General features: G+C 42.6%; 1 protein-coding gene across 1 annotated transcript; it reads left to right on the top strand.

Annotated features, from left to right (window-relative positions):
- Positions 1–855: 855 nt before the first annotated feature.
- On the top strand, positions 856–17,895 carry LOC112260717 (zinc finger protein 333). The gene is made up of 4 exons (XM_024436024.1): positions 856–1,205; positions 15,730–15,830; positions 15,972–16,086; positions 16,293–17,895. Exons 1-4 carry the CDS (start codon positions 1,001–1,003, stop codon positions 17,393–17,395), a joined length of 1,524 nt encoding a protein of 507 aa, XP_024291792.1. The 5' UTR covers positions 856–1,000; the 3' UTR covers positions 17,396–17,895.
- The last annotated feature ends 298 nt before the right edge of the window (positions 17,896–18,193 follow it).

Genomic DNA, 18,193 nt, shown 5'->3' with positions numbered 1-18,193 from the left:
AAATCTACCATTCCAGTGTTTTACTTGCTATATTGTATTTACTTTGCCACCATGGCCTTTTTTTTGTTGCCTTTACCTCCCTTATCTCACCTCATTTGCTCACATCGTATATAGACTTGTTTCTACTGTATTATTGACTGTATGTTTGTTTTACTCCATGTGTAACTCTGTGTCGTTGTATGTGTCGAACTGCTTTGCTTTATCTTGGCCAGGTCGCAATTGTAAATGAGAACTTGTTCTCAACTTGCCTACCTGGTTAAATAAAGGTGAAAAAAAATAATAATAATTGGCAACAAAGAAAAGCTATTGCTCCTCTGTGGCTAAATTATGGTATTTTTCATGGTGTAGTAGGCTAATCTGAATTATTTCATTTATTTCTGAACAGACAGCGGTTATTCTATAACTTTGGCAAATTATTTTAAATTTAAGTTCAATGAACTTCGGTCGCTTTTATTCGAATTTATACAACGGACAATTATTTTTCGTGCCACGAGAGGTACCGGATCTGGCCAAATAGGTTCCGGAACGAAACAGTCCAAAACATAGAGGTGCTGGACCCGGTTCAAATTAAGCACTGAATAGTATTTTATGCATTAATAACCATGTTTGTCACTACATTGCACTGCACTCTCCCCTACATGTAGCCATATCTATTAATTTATAAACAGATTACGTTTTTACGATCCGAATTCTTTATTTTTTCGAATTCGTATTTTTTGTAAATAGATATGGCTACCTTACATGCAGTCTGGTATATACCTTGGTATTTACTGGCCAGTGCTAATACCACCAATTTTGTAGGGCTGTTGTAGTCTTATATTTACGGTAATAAATACTTACGTCACGAATTGAACGGAAGAGCGATTGCTCACACGTTACCCACTCACTACATTGTTGCCATTTATCAACATCTACGGATTGTTTATTGTACATTATCTTGGACATTTTATATTATCTACTTCACATAGAGAATACACATCTGTAATTTGGGCAGGACAAGATGGCGAGCTGCAATTTTCAGGCGCAGTTGGTATCCATTATGGAGGTATTAGCTAAAGCAGCTGTAGCAGAAATAAACAAACGTGTAGATGATAGCTGTGCTGTTATACGTTTGGAAATGACCCAAAGCCAGCGAGATATTGATGTTTTGAAAAGGAAGTGGCAAATGATGGAGAGCGAGCTGGAGAAGACGCGCAGACGAAAAGGTAGTTGTGTTATTATTCATGGTAAATTAATGTTGGAGAGTGGAGACCCCGACGTTGAATTTAATTGGATTCAACGTCGGGCATAAATGAGCGTTTGGATCAGGGAAGTTTCCTCTCACGATCTATAATGTTACCTTACAAGCTATAATTTTGAATAAAGTTATATTTGAACTTAATTTACCGGTTGTCCGTGCAGTTAGTCTATTTGCAGGTAGGAATGTGAGAAATATATCCACAGGAAAATATCATTAAATTAACTTTTCATAGTGCTGGTTGTGTGTTCAGATTTATATCACCTGAAGTATGAGCTTAACGCCTCGATCACACTGACAGGGTTTTGCGTTTTGACAGGGTAATTGCGTTTTGGTCCACCAGAAGTACATTCATTTCCAATAGAATGCTACGTTTGCCTTGCAGTATTGCATTGCATTGTGTTCTATGTGGCGCATACCGTGGATTTATCAAAAGTATACACCAAATTGTATGCGTAGAAGACTTGACATAAATGGTAGCATAAAGTGAATGTTGAACTTTTGTTGCACACATATCCAGATGATGATGCGTACCCTTTTGCGCAAAACTCTGTAGGTGTGATCAAGGTGTAATGGATGGTGAAATCCCTGAGAGGTTTCCTTCCTCTCATCAGCAACTGAGTTAGAAAGGACATCTTCATCTAGTGACTGGGTGTATTGATACACCATCAAACGTGTAATTTAATAACTTCACCATGCTCAAATGGATATTCAATGTCTTTTTTTTTTTTTACCCATCTACCAATAGGTGCCCTTCTTTGCTAGGCATTGGAAAACCTCCCTGTTTTTTGTGGTTCAATCTGTGTTTGAAATTTACTGCTCGACTGAGGGACCTTACAGATATTTGTATGTGTGGGGCACAGAGATGATGTAGTCATTCAAAAAAATCATGTTAAACACTATTATTGCACACAGAATGAGTCCATGTAACTTATTATGTGACTTGTTAAGCAAATGTTTACTCCTGACCTTATTTAGGCATGCCATAACACAGGTGTTGAATACTTATTGACTCAAGACAATTTGTTAACATTTTGAAAAACATAATTCCACTTTGACATTATAGGGTGTTGTGTGTGTGCCAGTGACACAAAATCTCAGTATAATCCATTCAGGCTGTAACAATTTGTTTTGGAAAAAGTCAATGGTTGTGAATACTTTCTGTAGGCACTGTATGTACATCTAGGTAGGGGTAAAGTGACTAGGCTACAGGATAGATGATAGACAGAGATGTAGCAGCAGTGTATGTGAAGCAGTAGCAGCATGGCAATTCAACTATAACAGAATGACACTTTGACTCATTTGACTATTTTACTTTGAAATGTATGCCAAACAAAAATCATTCGTTTCAAAGTTTAACAAACCATAACTCTATGCACAAGGACTACTTTTAACAATTTCCACTGAAACATTTACAACAACTAATTTAGTAGAAGAACTGATGCAATCTTGGTAATGGAATTACTGTAAAATCTCCCACATGTTTTTATGCGAACGCATTTTCCCCAAACTCATTTTAATACTGTATCTGTTCTGAATTAAGATCAAAGGTGTCTGCAAAAAGAATGGGGTGTCAGCTATGACATGGCACCTTGCGTTAGAAAAAAACTATGATAACAGAATTACATCAAGGCTCCCTGATCTGTACCACACAAAAATGCATCATTATGGATATGAATGTCATTCTCCTCATGTTTCACAAGTTTGGACATCACAAAAAAGTAGTGTACAATACAGCAGTGCAGTGGAGTACAGTGCAGTAGAGTACAGTGCAGTAGAGTAGAGTGCAGTAGAGTAGAGTGCAGTAGAGTAGAGTGCAGTAGAGTAGAGTGCAGTAGAGTAGAGTGCAGTAGAGTAGAGTGCAGTAGAGTACAGTGCAGTAGTGTTCAGTAACTACTTTTCAACTTCCGGTGTCAGTTGGTTCTCAGTGGGTGAGGATGCTTGTTAAAGTAAATGGAAAGAGTGGGCTCATGGGTAGGTGTCAGTAAGAGCTAGGAGAGGTGACATTAACTGGAGAGTGAGAAAGTCAGAGAGAGAGATGGGTTGTCCAGACTCATACACTCTTGTTTTGACCACCAGACAACAGAAAGACAAAGAAAACAGTTATGAGCTGAAAGTAACAGTATGCCAGTGGAAGGGAGGACAGTAGCAGGTGACACAACTGGTTTGTGACTATTATGATTTCTCATTTTAGCCAATTCAGTTGCAGTTATTCCATTACTGTATTTTTGGGAGGTGGGGGGATTTAGAGTATTAATCACTTAATAATTCTAAACCAAAATTGATATCAGTAAAATGACAGGTCTTCCATTACTTGTTACTTCTGTGAACGTTCATTATTCTCCCTCGTGGGGGAGAGAGATATTAGAACATGTCTTGAAGATGTATGGTTTCTTGGAAACGGAATTACAAAGCACAAGGCAATATCTCTTAACTTACAGAAGGTAAACTATTTCTCAAACTAATTCTGTGTTGATATTGGTTGGCAGGGGTCTTTACATCAACATTGTGTTTTGATGTATTTCTAATACCTTATAAGACTTTCTGGTAGTTGTTTTCTAAGATCCCATTTTCGTTTGTTATCCAGAAATCAAAGCCTTTACCTATGCCTAATTTTTAAGATGGAAAATGGTTGAAAATTGTATATTTGCCTTCATTTCACAAAATATAGGCTAGTAGCTTTCATCTGACACCCAATTCGATATGCTCCTATGAACTTTACGTGTGTGTGTGTGTGTGTGTGCTAGAGGTCGACTGATTATGATTTTTCAACGCCGATACTGATTATTGGAGGACAAAAAAAGCCGATACCGATTAATCGGCCGATTTAAAAATAAAAAAATATATAAAAATAAAATGTATTTATGTGTATATGTGTATATATATATATATATCACACACACACACACACACACACACACAGTGGGGCAAAAAAGTATTTAGTCAGCCACCAATTGTGCAAGTTCTCCCACTTAAAAAGATGAGAGAAGCCTGTAATTTTCATCATAGGTACACTTCAACTATGACAGACAAAATGAGGAAAAAAAATCCAGAAAATCACATTGTAGGATTTTAAATTAATTTATTTGCAAATTATGGTGGAAAATAACTATTTGGTCACCTACAAACAAGCAAGATTTCTGGCTCTCACAGACCTGTAACTTCTTCTTTAAGAGGCTCCTCTGTCCTCCACTCGTTACCTGTATTAATGGCACCTGTTTGAACTTGTTATCAGTATAAAAGACACCTGTCCACAACCTCAAACAGTCACACTCCAAACTCCACTATGGCCAAGACCAAAGAGCTGTCAAAGGACACCAGAAACAAAATTGTAGACCTGCACCAGGCTGGGCAGACTGAATCTGCAATAGGTAAGCAGTTTGGTTTGAAGAAATCAACTGTGGAAGCAATTATTAGGAAATGGAAGACATACAAGACCACTGATAATCTCCCTCGATCTGGGGCTCCACGCAAAATCTCACCCCGTGGGGTCAAAATGATCACAAGAACGGTGAGCAAAAATCCCAGAACCACACGGGGGGACCTAGTGAATGACCTGCAGAGAGCTGGGACCAAAGTAACAAAGCCTACCGTCAGTAACACACTACGCCGCCAGGGACTCAAATCCTGCAGTGCCAGACGTGTCCCCCTGCTTAAGCCAGTACATGTCCAGGCCCGTCTGAAGTTTGCTAGAGAGCATTTGGATGATCCAGAAGAAGATTGGGAGAATGTCATATGGTCAGATGAAACCAAAATATAACTTTTTGGTAAAAACTCAACTCGTTGTGTTTGGAGGACAAAGAATGCTGAGTTGCGTCCAAAGAACACCACACCTACTATGAAGCATGGGGGTGGAAACATCATGCTTTGGGGCTGTTTTTCTGCAAAGGGACCAGGACGACTGATCCGTGTAAAGAAAAGAATGAATGGGGCCATGTATCGTGAGAATTTGAGTGAAAACCTCCTTCCATCAGCAAGGGCATTGAAGATGAAATGTGGCTGGGTCTTTCAGCATGACAATGATCCCAAACACACCGCCCAGGCAACGAAGGAGTGGCCTAGCCAGTCTCCAGATCTCAACCCCATAGAAAATCTTTGGAGGGAGTTGAAAGTCCGTGTTGCCCAGCAACAGCCCCAAAACATCACTGCTCTAGAGGAGATCTGCATGGAGGAATGGGCCAAAATACCAGCAACAGTGTGTGAAAACCTTGTGAACACTTACAGAAAACGTTTGACTTCTGTCATTGCCAACACAGGGTATATAAAACAAAGTATTGAGATAAACCTTTGTTATTGGCCAAATACTTATTTTCCACCATCATTTGCAAATAAATTCATCAAAAATCCTGGATTTTTTTCTCTCATTTTGTCTGTCATAGTTGAAGTGTACCTATGATATAAATTACAGGCCTCTCATCTTTTTAAGTGGGAGAACTTGCACAATTGGTGGCTGACTAAATACTTTTTTGCCCCACTGTATGTATATATATATATATATATATATATACACACACACACACACACATTTTTGTAATAAGGACAATTGCAACAATACTGAATAAACAATGAACACTTTTATTTTAACTTAATATAATACATATAATGGGCTTTTGGATGGGTGTTCTTAAGGTGATTCCACAGGTTGGTGGTATTTTTTGATTTAGCCATTGCTGACCCCATGCTTACATCTTTATCACAAATAAGACAACTTGCTTTAACTGGTGCCGATTCCATGTAATAGTCCCACACTGGTGCTTTGCTTTTCTCTGCCATCTGTAAAACAAACACACACACACACACAGCTCTGAAGTGATAGGTCGGTGTTTCGTGTAGGCTTACACCACCTTGCCAATTTTATAACTGTGTAGATATCCATAGGACAAGGTAACTCTGATCAATATTGGCTAAATATAAGTGAAGATTAAAAAATTGTAGAGTGGATTTATGAAAATATGTTGACAAACCTTACCTTATCCTTGTAATATTTGTGTTGTCGATGAATGGGCGAAGGTTATCGTCATTTACGAAGGTTGGCCAACCGCCTAATGTTAAGTCCAAGACTTTGGAAAGCACTGGGTCTTTTCTTGTTTCCTCTGCTATGTCAGAAGCAGATATGGGCAGTTCATCAATGAGAGAGATCTGGAAGACTGCTCTATCATCTTCACTGTCAGAGTCACTATTGCACGGTAGTCTCGATAGTGCATCGGCATTTGCGTGATCACTGGAACGTCTGTACTCAATCTCGTAGTCGTAGGCTAACAATATCAGAACCCAACGTTGCATTCGAAGTGCAGCAAGGGTTGGTGTAGCTGATTTTGGTCCAAGGATGGCCAACGAAGGCTTGTGATCTGTCAGCAGTTGGAACTTCCTTCCGTAGAGGTATTTGTGAAACTACTTCACTCTGAATATTATGCTCAGGGCTTCCTTCTCAATTTGAGCATAATTTTTCTCACTTGGTGACAGAGTCCGTGATGCAAATGCAATAGGGTGTTCTTCACCTGACGGTAGAACATGTGAGATGACGGCTCCTACTCCGTATGGAGATGCATCACACGCGAGTCACAACTTCATCTCTGTGTTGTAGTGGGCAAGCCACTTGCTCTTTAGCAGACGCTGTTTGCAAGTCTTGAATGTTTATTCGCATTGTGGGGACCAATTCCACTTTGTATCGGCCTGCAGCAGTTGGTGAAGCGGATGCAACAATGTGGACAAGTTTGCCACAAACTTTCCGTAATAGTTCAGGAGCCCCAAAAATAACCTCAGCTCTGAGATATTTGTGGGTGCTGGTGCGTTTACCTTGCTGTTGGTTGGGTGCAGGCCTTGTGCATCAATCTTGTATCCGAGATACTCCACTGAGTCCTGGAGGAACTCCACACTTGCTGCGTTTTCATTCTCACTCCATATTTCTCCAGTCTTGACATCACTTTGTCCAGCACTACAAGGTGCTCTCCAATGGTTGGTGCTGACACGAGGATGTCGTCCATGAAGCACACAACATGGTCTATACCGTCCAAGATCTGATCCATTGTGTGTTGGAATATCGCTGGAGCTGTCGAGATTCCATAGGCCAAGCAATTGAATCTGAATAGCCCCTTGCGTGTATTGATGGTCAGATACTGTTCTGACTCCGGATCCAGCTTCAGTTGCTGATAAGCGAATGCCAGGTCCAGCTTACTGAAAACCTTCCCACCAGCTAGAGTGGCAAACAGATTTTCAGCGTTTGGTAGTGGATATTCCTCTGGTAGTATGCAGCGATTTACTGTGACCTTGTAGTCACCGCACATTCTGACGGTCTTGTCTTTCTTTGGAACTACAACAATCGGAGCAGCCCAGTCGCTCCTCGCTACTTTCGTGATTGTTATTCTTCTGTAGGCGGTCCAGTTCCTTCTCTACTGCTTCCTTAAGACCATAGAAAACCGGACGTGGTTTGTGAAAAAGAGGCTTGGTTCCTTCTTGCACTCTGACTTTTGCTGTGAAGTATTGTATTTCACCATAGCCATCTTTGAAAAGTTCTTTGTGTGTCTCCAGCATGTTAGTGAGTGTAGCCTCACTGGTTTGTCATTCACTCACTGGTTTGTCATTTCTCAGACTGAAGATTTCTCCCCAGTTTAACTTGATCTTTTGTGGCCAGTTTCTGCCTAGCAAGTCTGATTTTGTTTCTCCTGTAACAATGACAAGCGGTAGCGTCCACTCCTTTTCCTCATACCGGACTGGATCTGCCCTAACACAGGAATAGTGTCACCAGTGTATAAAGAAAGGCGGATGGACGCGGGCTGAAGAGGGCACTCTTTCAGTTTTTCTTTGTAGAGTCTCTCTGGAACCAGAGATACAGACGCTCCGGTGTCCAGCTGCATTTTTACTGGTTTTCCCGCTAACTCCATGTTGAGATAGATTCCATCTTTTAGTTGTTGAGCTGTGTACACTGTGAACAGTTCCACTACTGTTTCAGTTGTACCTTCCTCTTCTTGTGCTGCGTCTGACACTTTGTGCGCTCTTGCTGTGCGTTTTGAGGCCTTACACACTCTCTGTAAATGTCCAACCTTTCCACAATTGTGGCACTTTTCATTTTGGAATCGACATTCACTGTGCTGATGATTATCTCCCCCACATCTGTAGCAACTTGGCTTAGACCTTTGAGATGTGGGCTGCTTTGTTCTTGTGTAACCTTGAGGATGGGACTGAAAAAAGTGTGACTTTTGAGCTTTTTTCACCACGTGCATCGCTGACCTTGTGAACACCTTTCTGACGTTCTGCATGTCCTGATAGCTCAATAGTATCCCTGTGGGCATGCTCGAGTCCAAGTGCTATATCACAGGTTTTCTTAAAGGTCAGGTCCTTCTCTGACAGGAGCCTCCTGTGATATGCTTCACCTGTGAGACCACATACAAACTTGTCTCGGAGAGCATCATCAAGAAATCGTGCAAACTCACATGTACTTGCCAGCCTTTTTAAAGCAAGGATGTAGTCAGCCACGGTTTCCCCTTGACTCTGGTGACGTTGGTAATATCTGAAACGTTCTGCAATGAGAATTGGCTTTTAGGCTTGAAATACCTTGAAAGAGGTTCAGTCAGTTCTGCATAGTTCAACTCCACTGCTTTTATTGGTTCAATGAGACCTTTCAGCAATCCATACTCAGTTGGACCCAAAACACTGAGAAATAAGTCTGCTTTCTTTTCATCTTTGATTTCATTTGCAGCCAGCCAACGCTCAAAACGCTCCAAATAGGAATCAAAATTCTCTTTTGTAGCCTCAAACTCTGATACTCGACCAATGGTTGCCATTTTCACATTTAATTGTTCAGTTTCCTTATTCCTTGTATTCCTTAATTTTCATCTAATTCTTCACTTCAGAAGTTTCTGCAATTACTTCATTCACTGCACTCATTTGTAATAATGTACACACCGTGTTACGTTCCTTCTTCCTTTTTTTTCTTGACAATATTTCTCCACTGAGATCGCCTCATTTCAATGGGTTCAATGACAGTTTTTTTTATTTAACCCCCAGAGGGCAATGTCGCTATTCTGGACTCCAATAGTCTTGCTACTTGGCAGCTCCTGAATACTGTACTAGCAGTGCTAGCAGTGCTTAGCCTTCTCTACTGGTGAAAGAAAAAAAAAAAAACTGACGAATTACATAATTATTTCATTCATTCATTTCATTATTTCATTACTCACGCAACATTCTTCCCTTCAAGCAATGTCCGTTTATGTAGTTTAATCACCTCGTCGCCACTGTAATATTTGTGTTGTGGAGAAATGACCAGGCAGGAGACGGGAGTACAGTTAGTTTTCGTTTGGTCAAAACCCCACGTGCTCTACAGTTCCCGGCACCCCAGTGCGCATGGGCATTTCCTATTAGGTGTAGTAACGTAACACTGCCGCAATGCATTACTGCTTAGTAACAGCACAGTAACTAATATAAACAGATGTAGATCCCAGCAACTAAAATCCTAGTGAGATATCGGGTATCAAATCACCAAGGCGGTTTAAGCCTGCACGAAACACAGACCTTATTTGAAGTAGATCAAGACATTCTCTATGGAAGACATGAACGGTAAAATAACGAAGGAACCCCTTTCAAGTTCAGCCGCAAGTTATTACAGGAATTATAACGCGTCAACTATTTCTCTCTAAACCATATACCTTTGACTATTACGAGCCTGCTGCTGCCTACCAACCCTCGGACTGCTCTATCAAATATCAAATCATAGACTGTACTATAATAAACACACAGAAATGCGAGCCTTAGGTCAAATCCGGAAACTATCATCTCGAAAACAAAACGTTTATTCCGTTCTGTATTTTATCTAACGGGTATCATCCATGAGTATAAATAGTCCTGTTACATTGCACAACCTTCAATGTTATGCCATAATTACGTAAAATTCTGGCAAATTAGTTCGCAAAGAGCCAGGCAGCCCAAACTGTTGCAAATACCCTGACTCTGCGTGCAATGAACGCAAGAGGTGACACAATTTTACCTGGTTAATATTGCCTGATAACCTGGATTTCTTTTAGCTAAATATGCAGGTCTAAAAATGTATACTTGTGTATTGATTTTAAGAAAGGCATTGATGTTTATGGTTAAGTAAACATTGGAGCAACGACAGTCGTTGATTGATTGTTTTTTATAAGATAAGTTTAATGCTTGCTAGCAACTTACCTTGGCTTACTGCATTCGCGTAACAGGCAGGCTCCTCGTGGAGTGCAATGTAATCAGGTGGTTAGAGCGTTGGACTAGTTAACTGTAAGGTTGCAAGATTGAATCCCCCGAGCCGACAGGGTACAAATTTGTCGTTCTGCCTCCTAGGCCGTCATTGAAAATAAGAATGTGTTCTTAACTGACTTGCCTAGTTAAATAAAATTGGCAAAATCGGCGCCCAAAAATACCGATTTCCGATTGTTATGAAAACTTGAAATCGGCCCTAATTAATCGGCCATTCCGATTAATCGGTCGACCTCTAGTGTGTGCGTGCATGCATTCGCGCGCATAGAGTCAATGCAAGATGGTTAGTTAAAGGTTCAATGCAGGTAGTTTGGGTAGCCATTTGATTAGCTATTTAGCAGCCTTGTTTTGCAGTCTTATTGGTTCGTGGGAGAAGCTGTTCAGGGTCCTGTTGGTTCCAGACTTGGTGAACTGGTACCGTTTGCCTTGCGGTCTATGGCTATGGTGACTGGGTTCTTCCTCTGACACCGCCTGGTATAAAGGTCCTGGATGGCAGGGAGCTCGACCCCAGTACTCACCACCCTCAATAGCGGCTTGCGGTCGGGCCCCTTGCAGTTGCCATACCAAGCAGTGATGGAGCCAGTCATGATGCTCTCAATGGTGCAGCTGTAGAATCTTTTGAGGATCTGAGGGCCCATCCTTCCTAAGGGGGAGGAGGCGCTGTCATGTCCTCTTCACAACTATGTGTGTGTGTGTGGATCATGTTAATTCCTAGTTGATGTGAACACTGAGGAACTTGAAGCGCTCGCTCCTTCGTTTCTTGTAGTCAACAATAATTGCTGACGTTAAAGGAGAGGTTTCTGTCTTTGCACCACACTACCAGGTCTCATCGTCGGTGATCAGTCCTACCACCGTTGTTTTCAGCAAATTGATGGTGTTGGAGTCGTGCACCGCCACGCAATGGTGAGTGAACAGGGAGTACAGGAGGGGAGCCATGACCAGCCTTTCAAACCATTTATTTGCTATAGATGTGAATGCTTCGAAGCGACAGTAATTTAGGCAGGTTACCTTGGCGTTCTTGGGAACGGGGACAGTGGTGTTCTGATTGAAACAGGTTGTTATTACAGACCGGCTGGTCAGCGCATGGTCTGAGTACTCGTCCTGCTATTCCATCTGGCCCCAGCCTTCCGAATGTTAATCTGTTTTAAAGGTCTTACTCACATTGGCTACAGAGAGCAAGATCACTACTGTGATCCGAAACAGCTGGTGCTCTCATGCATGGTTCAGTGTCAAGCAACACTGAACCATGCATGAGAGCACCACCTGTCAGCTCGTCGTAGGCTCGTGTCGCTGGGCAGCTCGCGGCTGAGTTTCCTTTCTAATTCGTGATAGTTTGCCAGCCCTGCCACATCCGTCAAGCGTCAGAGCCGGCATAGTGGGATTCGATCTTAGTCCTCTATGGAAGCTTTGCCTGTTTGATGGCTCGTCGGAGTTTATAGCAGGATTTCTTAAAAGCGTCTGGATTAGTGTCCCGTTCCTTGAAAGCGGCAGCTGTAGGCTTTAGCTCAGTGCGGATGTAATCCATGGCTTCTGGTTATGGTATGTATGTACAGTCACTGTGGGGACAACATCGTTGATGCATTTATTAATGAAGCCGATGATTCTTCAGCGTTACCAGATGAATCCCGGAACATTTTCCAATCTGTGCAGTCCTGTAGCTTAGCATCCGCTTCATCTGACCACTTCCGTATTGAGCTTGTCACTGGTACTTTCTGTTTTATTTTTTTTTAAGCAGGAAGATAGAGTTATTGTCTGATTTGCAAGAGGGAGGGCGATGGAGGGCCTTGTATGCATTTCTGTGTGTGGTGTAAAGGTGATCTTCAGTTCTGTCACCTCTAGTTGCACAGGTGATGACATACTGGTAAAAATGTGGTAAAACGGATTTCAGTTTCCCTGCATTAAAATCAGCGGCCACAAGACACGCCGCCTCTGAATGTGCATTTTCTTGTTTGCTTATGGCCCTATACAGCTTGTTGCGTGTGGTCTTAGTGCCAGCATCTGTTTGGTGTTAAATGGCTACGAGAAATATAGTACATATTATGGTCTGCAGCTTATCAGGAGGTATTCTAAGTCATGCAACAACTCAACACTTCCTTAACATTAAAGGTCACTCACCAGCTGTTGTTAACAAAGACACCCACCTCCTCCCTTCGCCTTACCTGAATCTGCCATCTGAGCTTGATGATGCATGGAAAAACCAGCGAGATGTAAATTCGGCAAAAAAAGAAAAGTCCCCTTTTCAGACCCTGTCTTTCAAAGATAATTTGTAAAAATCCAAATAACTTCACAGATCTTCATTGTAAATGGTTTAAACACTGTTTCCCATGCTTGTTCAATGAACCATAAATAATTAATGAACATGCACCTGTGGAATGGTCATTAAGACACACAGCTTACAGATGGTAGGCAATTAAGGTCACAGTTATGAAAACTTAGCACAGTAAAAGAGGCCTTTCTACTGACTCTGAAAAACACCAAAAGAAAGATGCCCAGGGTCCCTGCTAATCTGCGTGAACATGCCGAAGGCATGTTGCAAGGAGGCATGAGGACTGCAGATGTGACCAGGGCAATACATTGCAACCTCTGTACTGTGTGACGCCTAAGACAGCGCTACAGGGAAACAAGACGGACAGCTGATTATCCTCGCAGTGGGAGACCACGTGTAACAACACCTGCACAGGATCGGTACATCCGAACCTCACACCTGCGGGACAGGTACAGGATGGCAACAACAACTGCCCGAGTTACACCAGGAACGCACAATCCCTCCACCAGTGCTCAGACTGTCCGCAATAGGCTGAGAGAGGCTGTACTGAGGGCTTGTAGGCCCGTTGTAAGGCAGGTCCTCACCAGACATCACAGACAACAGCGTCGCCTATGGGTACAAACCCACCGTCCCTGGACCAGACAGGACTGGCAAAAAAAGCTTTTCACTGACAAGTTGCGGTTTTGTCTCACCAGGGGTGATGGTCGGATTTGCGTTTATGGTCGAAGGAATGAGCGTTTCACCAAGGCCTGTACTCTGGAGCGGGATCGATTTGGAGGTGGAGGGTCCGTCATGGTCTGGGGCGGTGTGTCACAGCATCATCGGACTGAGCTTGTTGTCATTGCAGGCAATCTCAATGCTGTGCGTTACAGGGAAGACATCCTCCTCCCTCATGTGGTACCCTTCCTGCAGGCTCATCCTGACATGACCCTCCAGCATGACAATGCCACGAGCCATACAGCTCATTCTGTGCGTGATTTCCTGCAAGACAGGAATGTCGGTGTTCTGCCATGGCCAGTGAGGAGCCCGGATCTCAATCCCATTGAGCACGTCTGGGACCTGTTGGATCGGAGAGTGAGGGCTAGGGCCATTCCCCCCAGAAATGTCCGGGAACTTGCAGGTGTCTTGGTGGAAGAGTGGGGAAACAACTCACAGCAAGAACTGGCAAATCTGGTGCAGTCTTTGAGGAGATGCACTGCAGTACTTAGTATCTGGTGTGGCCAACAGCTGCATTGACTGTTACTTTTGATTTTGACCGCCCCCCCCCCTTTGTTCAGGAACACATTATTCAATTTCTGTTAGTCACATGTCTGTTGAACTTGTTCAGTTTGTCTCAGTTGTTGAATCTTGTTATGTTCATACAAATATTACACATGTTAAGTTTGCTGAAAATAAACGCAATTGACAGTGAGCGGACGTTTCTTTTTTGCTGAGTTCATGTCCATGTCCTCGTTCAACCACGACTCTTGAGAAACATAGGATATTACAATTTTTCAGGTCCTGTTGATTGGATTTGAAAAGTGTAATTATACTTTCCTGTGGGTTATATTGTCTCACATTCCTATACTATAAATACAACAGTACGTGGACACCCCTTCAAATTAGTGGATTCGGCAATTTCAACCACACCTGTTGCTGACAGGTGTATAAAATCGAGCACATCGCCATGCAATTGCCATAGACAAACATTGGCAAGTAGAATGGCCTTAAAGAACAGCTTGGTGACTTTCAACGTGGCACCCTCATAGGATGCCACCTTTCCAACAAGTCAATTCGTCAAATTTCTGCCTTGCTAGAGCTGTGCCGGTCAACTGTAAGTGCTGTTATTGTGAAGTGGAAACGTCTAGGAGCAACAACGCCAAGCGGTAGACCACACAAGCTCACAGATCGGGAGTGCTGAAGCGAGCATCGCGTAAAAATTGTCTGTCCTCAGTTGCAACACTCACGACCGAGTTCGAAACGGCCTCTGGAAGCAACGTGAGCACAATAACTGTTTGTCGGGAGCTTCATGAAATTAGTTTCCATGGACGAGCAGCCACACACAATCCTAAGATTACCATGCGCAATGCCAAGCGTTGGCTGGAGTGGCATGAAGCTCGCCACCATTGGACTCTGGAGCAATGGAAACATGTTGTCTGGAGTGATAAATCACGCTTCACCATCTAGCAGTTTGACGGATGCCAGGAGAACGCTACCTGCCCAAATGCATAGTGCCCACTGTAAAGTTTGGTGAAGGAGGAATAATGGTCTGGGGCTGTTTTTCATGGTTCAGCTAGGCCCCTTAGTTCCAGTGAAGGGAAATATTAACGCTACAGCATACAATGACATTCTAGATGATTCTGTGTTTCCAACAGAAAGGGAAGGCCCTTTCCTGTTTCAGAATGACAATGCCTCCGTGCTCAAAGGGAGGTCCATACAGAAATGGCATGAGATCGGTGTGGAATATCTTGTCTTGCCTGCACAGAGCCCTGACCTCAACCCCATCGAACATCTTTGGGATGAATAAGAATGCCGTCTGCGAGCTAGGCCTTATTGCCCAACATCAGTGTCCAAATATCACAAATATTCTTGTGGCTGAATGGAAGCAAGTCCTTGCAGCAATGTTCCAACATCTGGTTGGAACATTGCTGAAAGCCTTCCCAGAAGAGTGGAGGCTGTTGTAGCAGCCAAGGTGGACCAATTCCATATTAATACCCATGATTTTGGAATGAGTTGTTTGACGAGCAGGTGTCCACATACCTTTGGTCATGTAATGTACCTGCAAAAGGAACAAATACACCGACAACCAGTAAAGTAAGTTAAACTATTGTTTTATTTGACATTCTGGCTTGTAGATGTCGTGAGAGAACTTTCCTGCTCTATTTCTATGAAATTTCTATGAAATTCAACATCGGGTCTCCAGGCTAGTAAATTGATTGGATATGGGAAACCCAAATGTGTGAATAGCTCTAATATTTGACTGAATACAATTATTTTCTCGCTTTTTACTCTATGGCATCAGAGAGATCTTCATATCCAGTCAAAATTGTTTTGAATAAGCAGAGGAGTAGCTCACAGTGCAGAGATGAAGAGCTGGCTGTTGAAGAGGACTCTCAACCCCAGGTGTGATACATCACCTTTAACAACTAAGATAAATTCTGATATTGGCTTATCAGGAGATTTTATCGCTTTTGTGTGATTCATGAGTATGAAAAGGGTTAGATATGCTGTGTGTCCAGAGTAATAACCTCAGTCCCCTGTTAGTCTACCGATGTGGAGCAGGGAGTGAAGACTGAACTCATACTGATCAAAGATGAGGAGACAGCAGAGGACGTGTGGAAGACTGACCCTCAGGAAGAGCTCAGGATCACTGGAGAGGGTGGGTGTGACCATAAGGGGTACTGCTCTGTCTGTCTATGGAAGACTGTGTGGGTGTGGTGGTATGCAAGTTCCAAATTGCTACATTGTTGTTTTATGTTCTGGCATATGTAGTGCACGTACACACAATCAGCTCTAAAGCAGTCATGTTTTGCTCTTAAGGGTCTTTTTGTAATGTTCATTTCATGTTTATCCCCATATCTTTAGAATCTGGTTCCAAGCCTGGGAAACCACCATCCTTTGAGCAACGGCACTGTGATGAGGACTTCATCACACAACCCAATATATCTCCCAAAGACTCAGTGGAACATTACCCCAATTCTGATCGTCCAGAGGAACCAGGAACACCCCAGCTCGCATCTACAGAGGTGTTCAGCACAGAGCAGCACCGGCCGGACGAGGACTCACTAGACCTAGTGATGGTGAAAGAGGAGGAGCTGGATCAGACCACGGCCCTGGCAGGACCTGACCAGTTTGTCATGGATGAGACTGATGGGCAGCTGTGGACCTCTGTGGATCCAGGCAGAGACACTGACCCTGTCTGCCACCCAGATTTCTCCTTTCATTCCACAGAAGAGTACTCTCAGAATATCTCAATTTACCCATCTCATAGTGGGCTGCCATCTGTTCCTACTATGACAGATGAAGTGGGGCCATCGCTTCATTCTTCTATATGGAAACCACATGCTAACATGTTCAGTGCAGCAAAACACATGACAAGACATGTCAGGACATTGGCTGATGAGACTAGACAACAGATGCCAGAGGGACAGAGCAGCGAGACGCTGAACTCAAATAATGATGGAAATAGTTTAGCTCTACAGCCAAGGAAGCATCAGTACAGGGCTTCAGAAGCAACAGTGAGATTGAGTGAGTGCATGACAGGGTCAAACATGGCCACCACCTCCACCTTCTCTGGATACAGCCTGAGTCACAGTAGTTTTAACATGGTGAAGAGAATGAGGACTCAGTGGAGGTCGGGCGGCACCACTGAGAGGCGTTTCAGCTGCACCTTCTGTGGGAAGAGCTTCCAGCGTCTCTGCCAGCTCAAAGTACACCTCCGGAGTCACACCGGAGAGAAACCGTACACCTGTGAACAGTGTGGCAGGAGTTTTACCAAGCAGTGCAACTTGATCAGACATGCTGTGGTCCACAGTGGGGAGAAGCCCTTCGAGTGCACACAGTGTGGGAAATGCTTCACCCAGCGTTCCAATATGACATCACATCAGAGAACTCACATAGGAGAGAGTGCAGTGTCTCCATACGTAGCACCTGCATACTCTGGGGATCCACACACAAGTTTAATGTAGTATCAGAACAGATGGAACATAATTGCGTTATGCTTCAGAAACACTTTCTATGTTAATTTTGGTTTAGAAGGTATTTTGAGAAATGTTGACAACCTTTTCCTTCTCATTGATTTGTGAAATGGTTTTCATGTTTCACTGTTCACGGATCCTCACTTTTTTTAATAACCTATTTATTTACATCTACTAACATTTTATATTTCTACCACAAAATCATAAAACCATATTATATTCAAGCAAATGTATTTAATGAAAGAGTCAATCTGTGCTTTTAGATGAATAATATGTAGGAGCCATTTAGTCTGTATTGTCTAGGTAGTGTCTGACTATCTGGAATGTCACGTCTTGCCACAATGGACAGTCTCATATCAGGTCAGGTTAATAACTCAATTTAACTTGATTTTCAGTTTAGGTTTGGAAATTACTCTGCTGCCCCAAAGTGTTAAGTTACTGTATGTCTTTTCAAAACGAGGCAATAAAATATCTGTTTGTGTAATAGGCTATACATGTTTATACAACTTTATATTTTACATCTGGAAACTACACTTACATTGTCTAAACTGACACCACTGGGACTGTATAAAACTGGTCATCTGAATCAAGGTTCATTAGATGCTGTAGATGGCTAAATAGAGAAGAGAAAAAGATTTATATGATTAGTAGCTTCAAAGATTTACCTCTTCATTGATTTGCCTATCAACAGGGGCGGAGATAATGGAGTGAGCAGGAAGTCAACAAATTTAGTGATTTTGTACTTCATCGCTTGTGTGTACCTGTGTAGAGTCAAGGTAGGAACAGTCT

This window comes from Oncorhynchus tshawytscha, linkage group LG10 (genome assembly GCF_018296145.1).
Source record: "Oncorhynchus tshawytscha isolate Ot180627B linkage group LG10, Otsh_v2.0, whole genome shotgun sequence".
In the NCBI taxonomy this organism is placed as follows: Eukaryota; Metazoa; Chordata; class Actinopteri; order Salmoniformes; family Salmonidae; genus Oncorhynchus; species Oncorhynchus tshawytscha.
The sequence above is the reverse complement of the archived record's forward strand: the minus strand, read 5'-3'. Positions and strand labels throughout refer to the sequence as shown.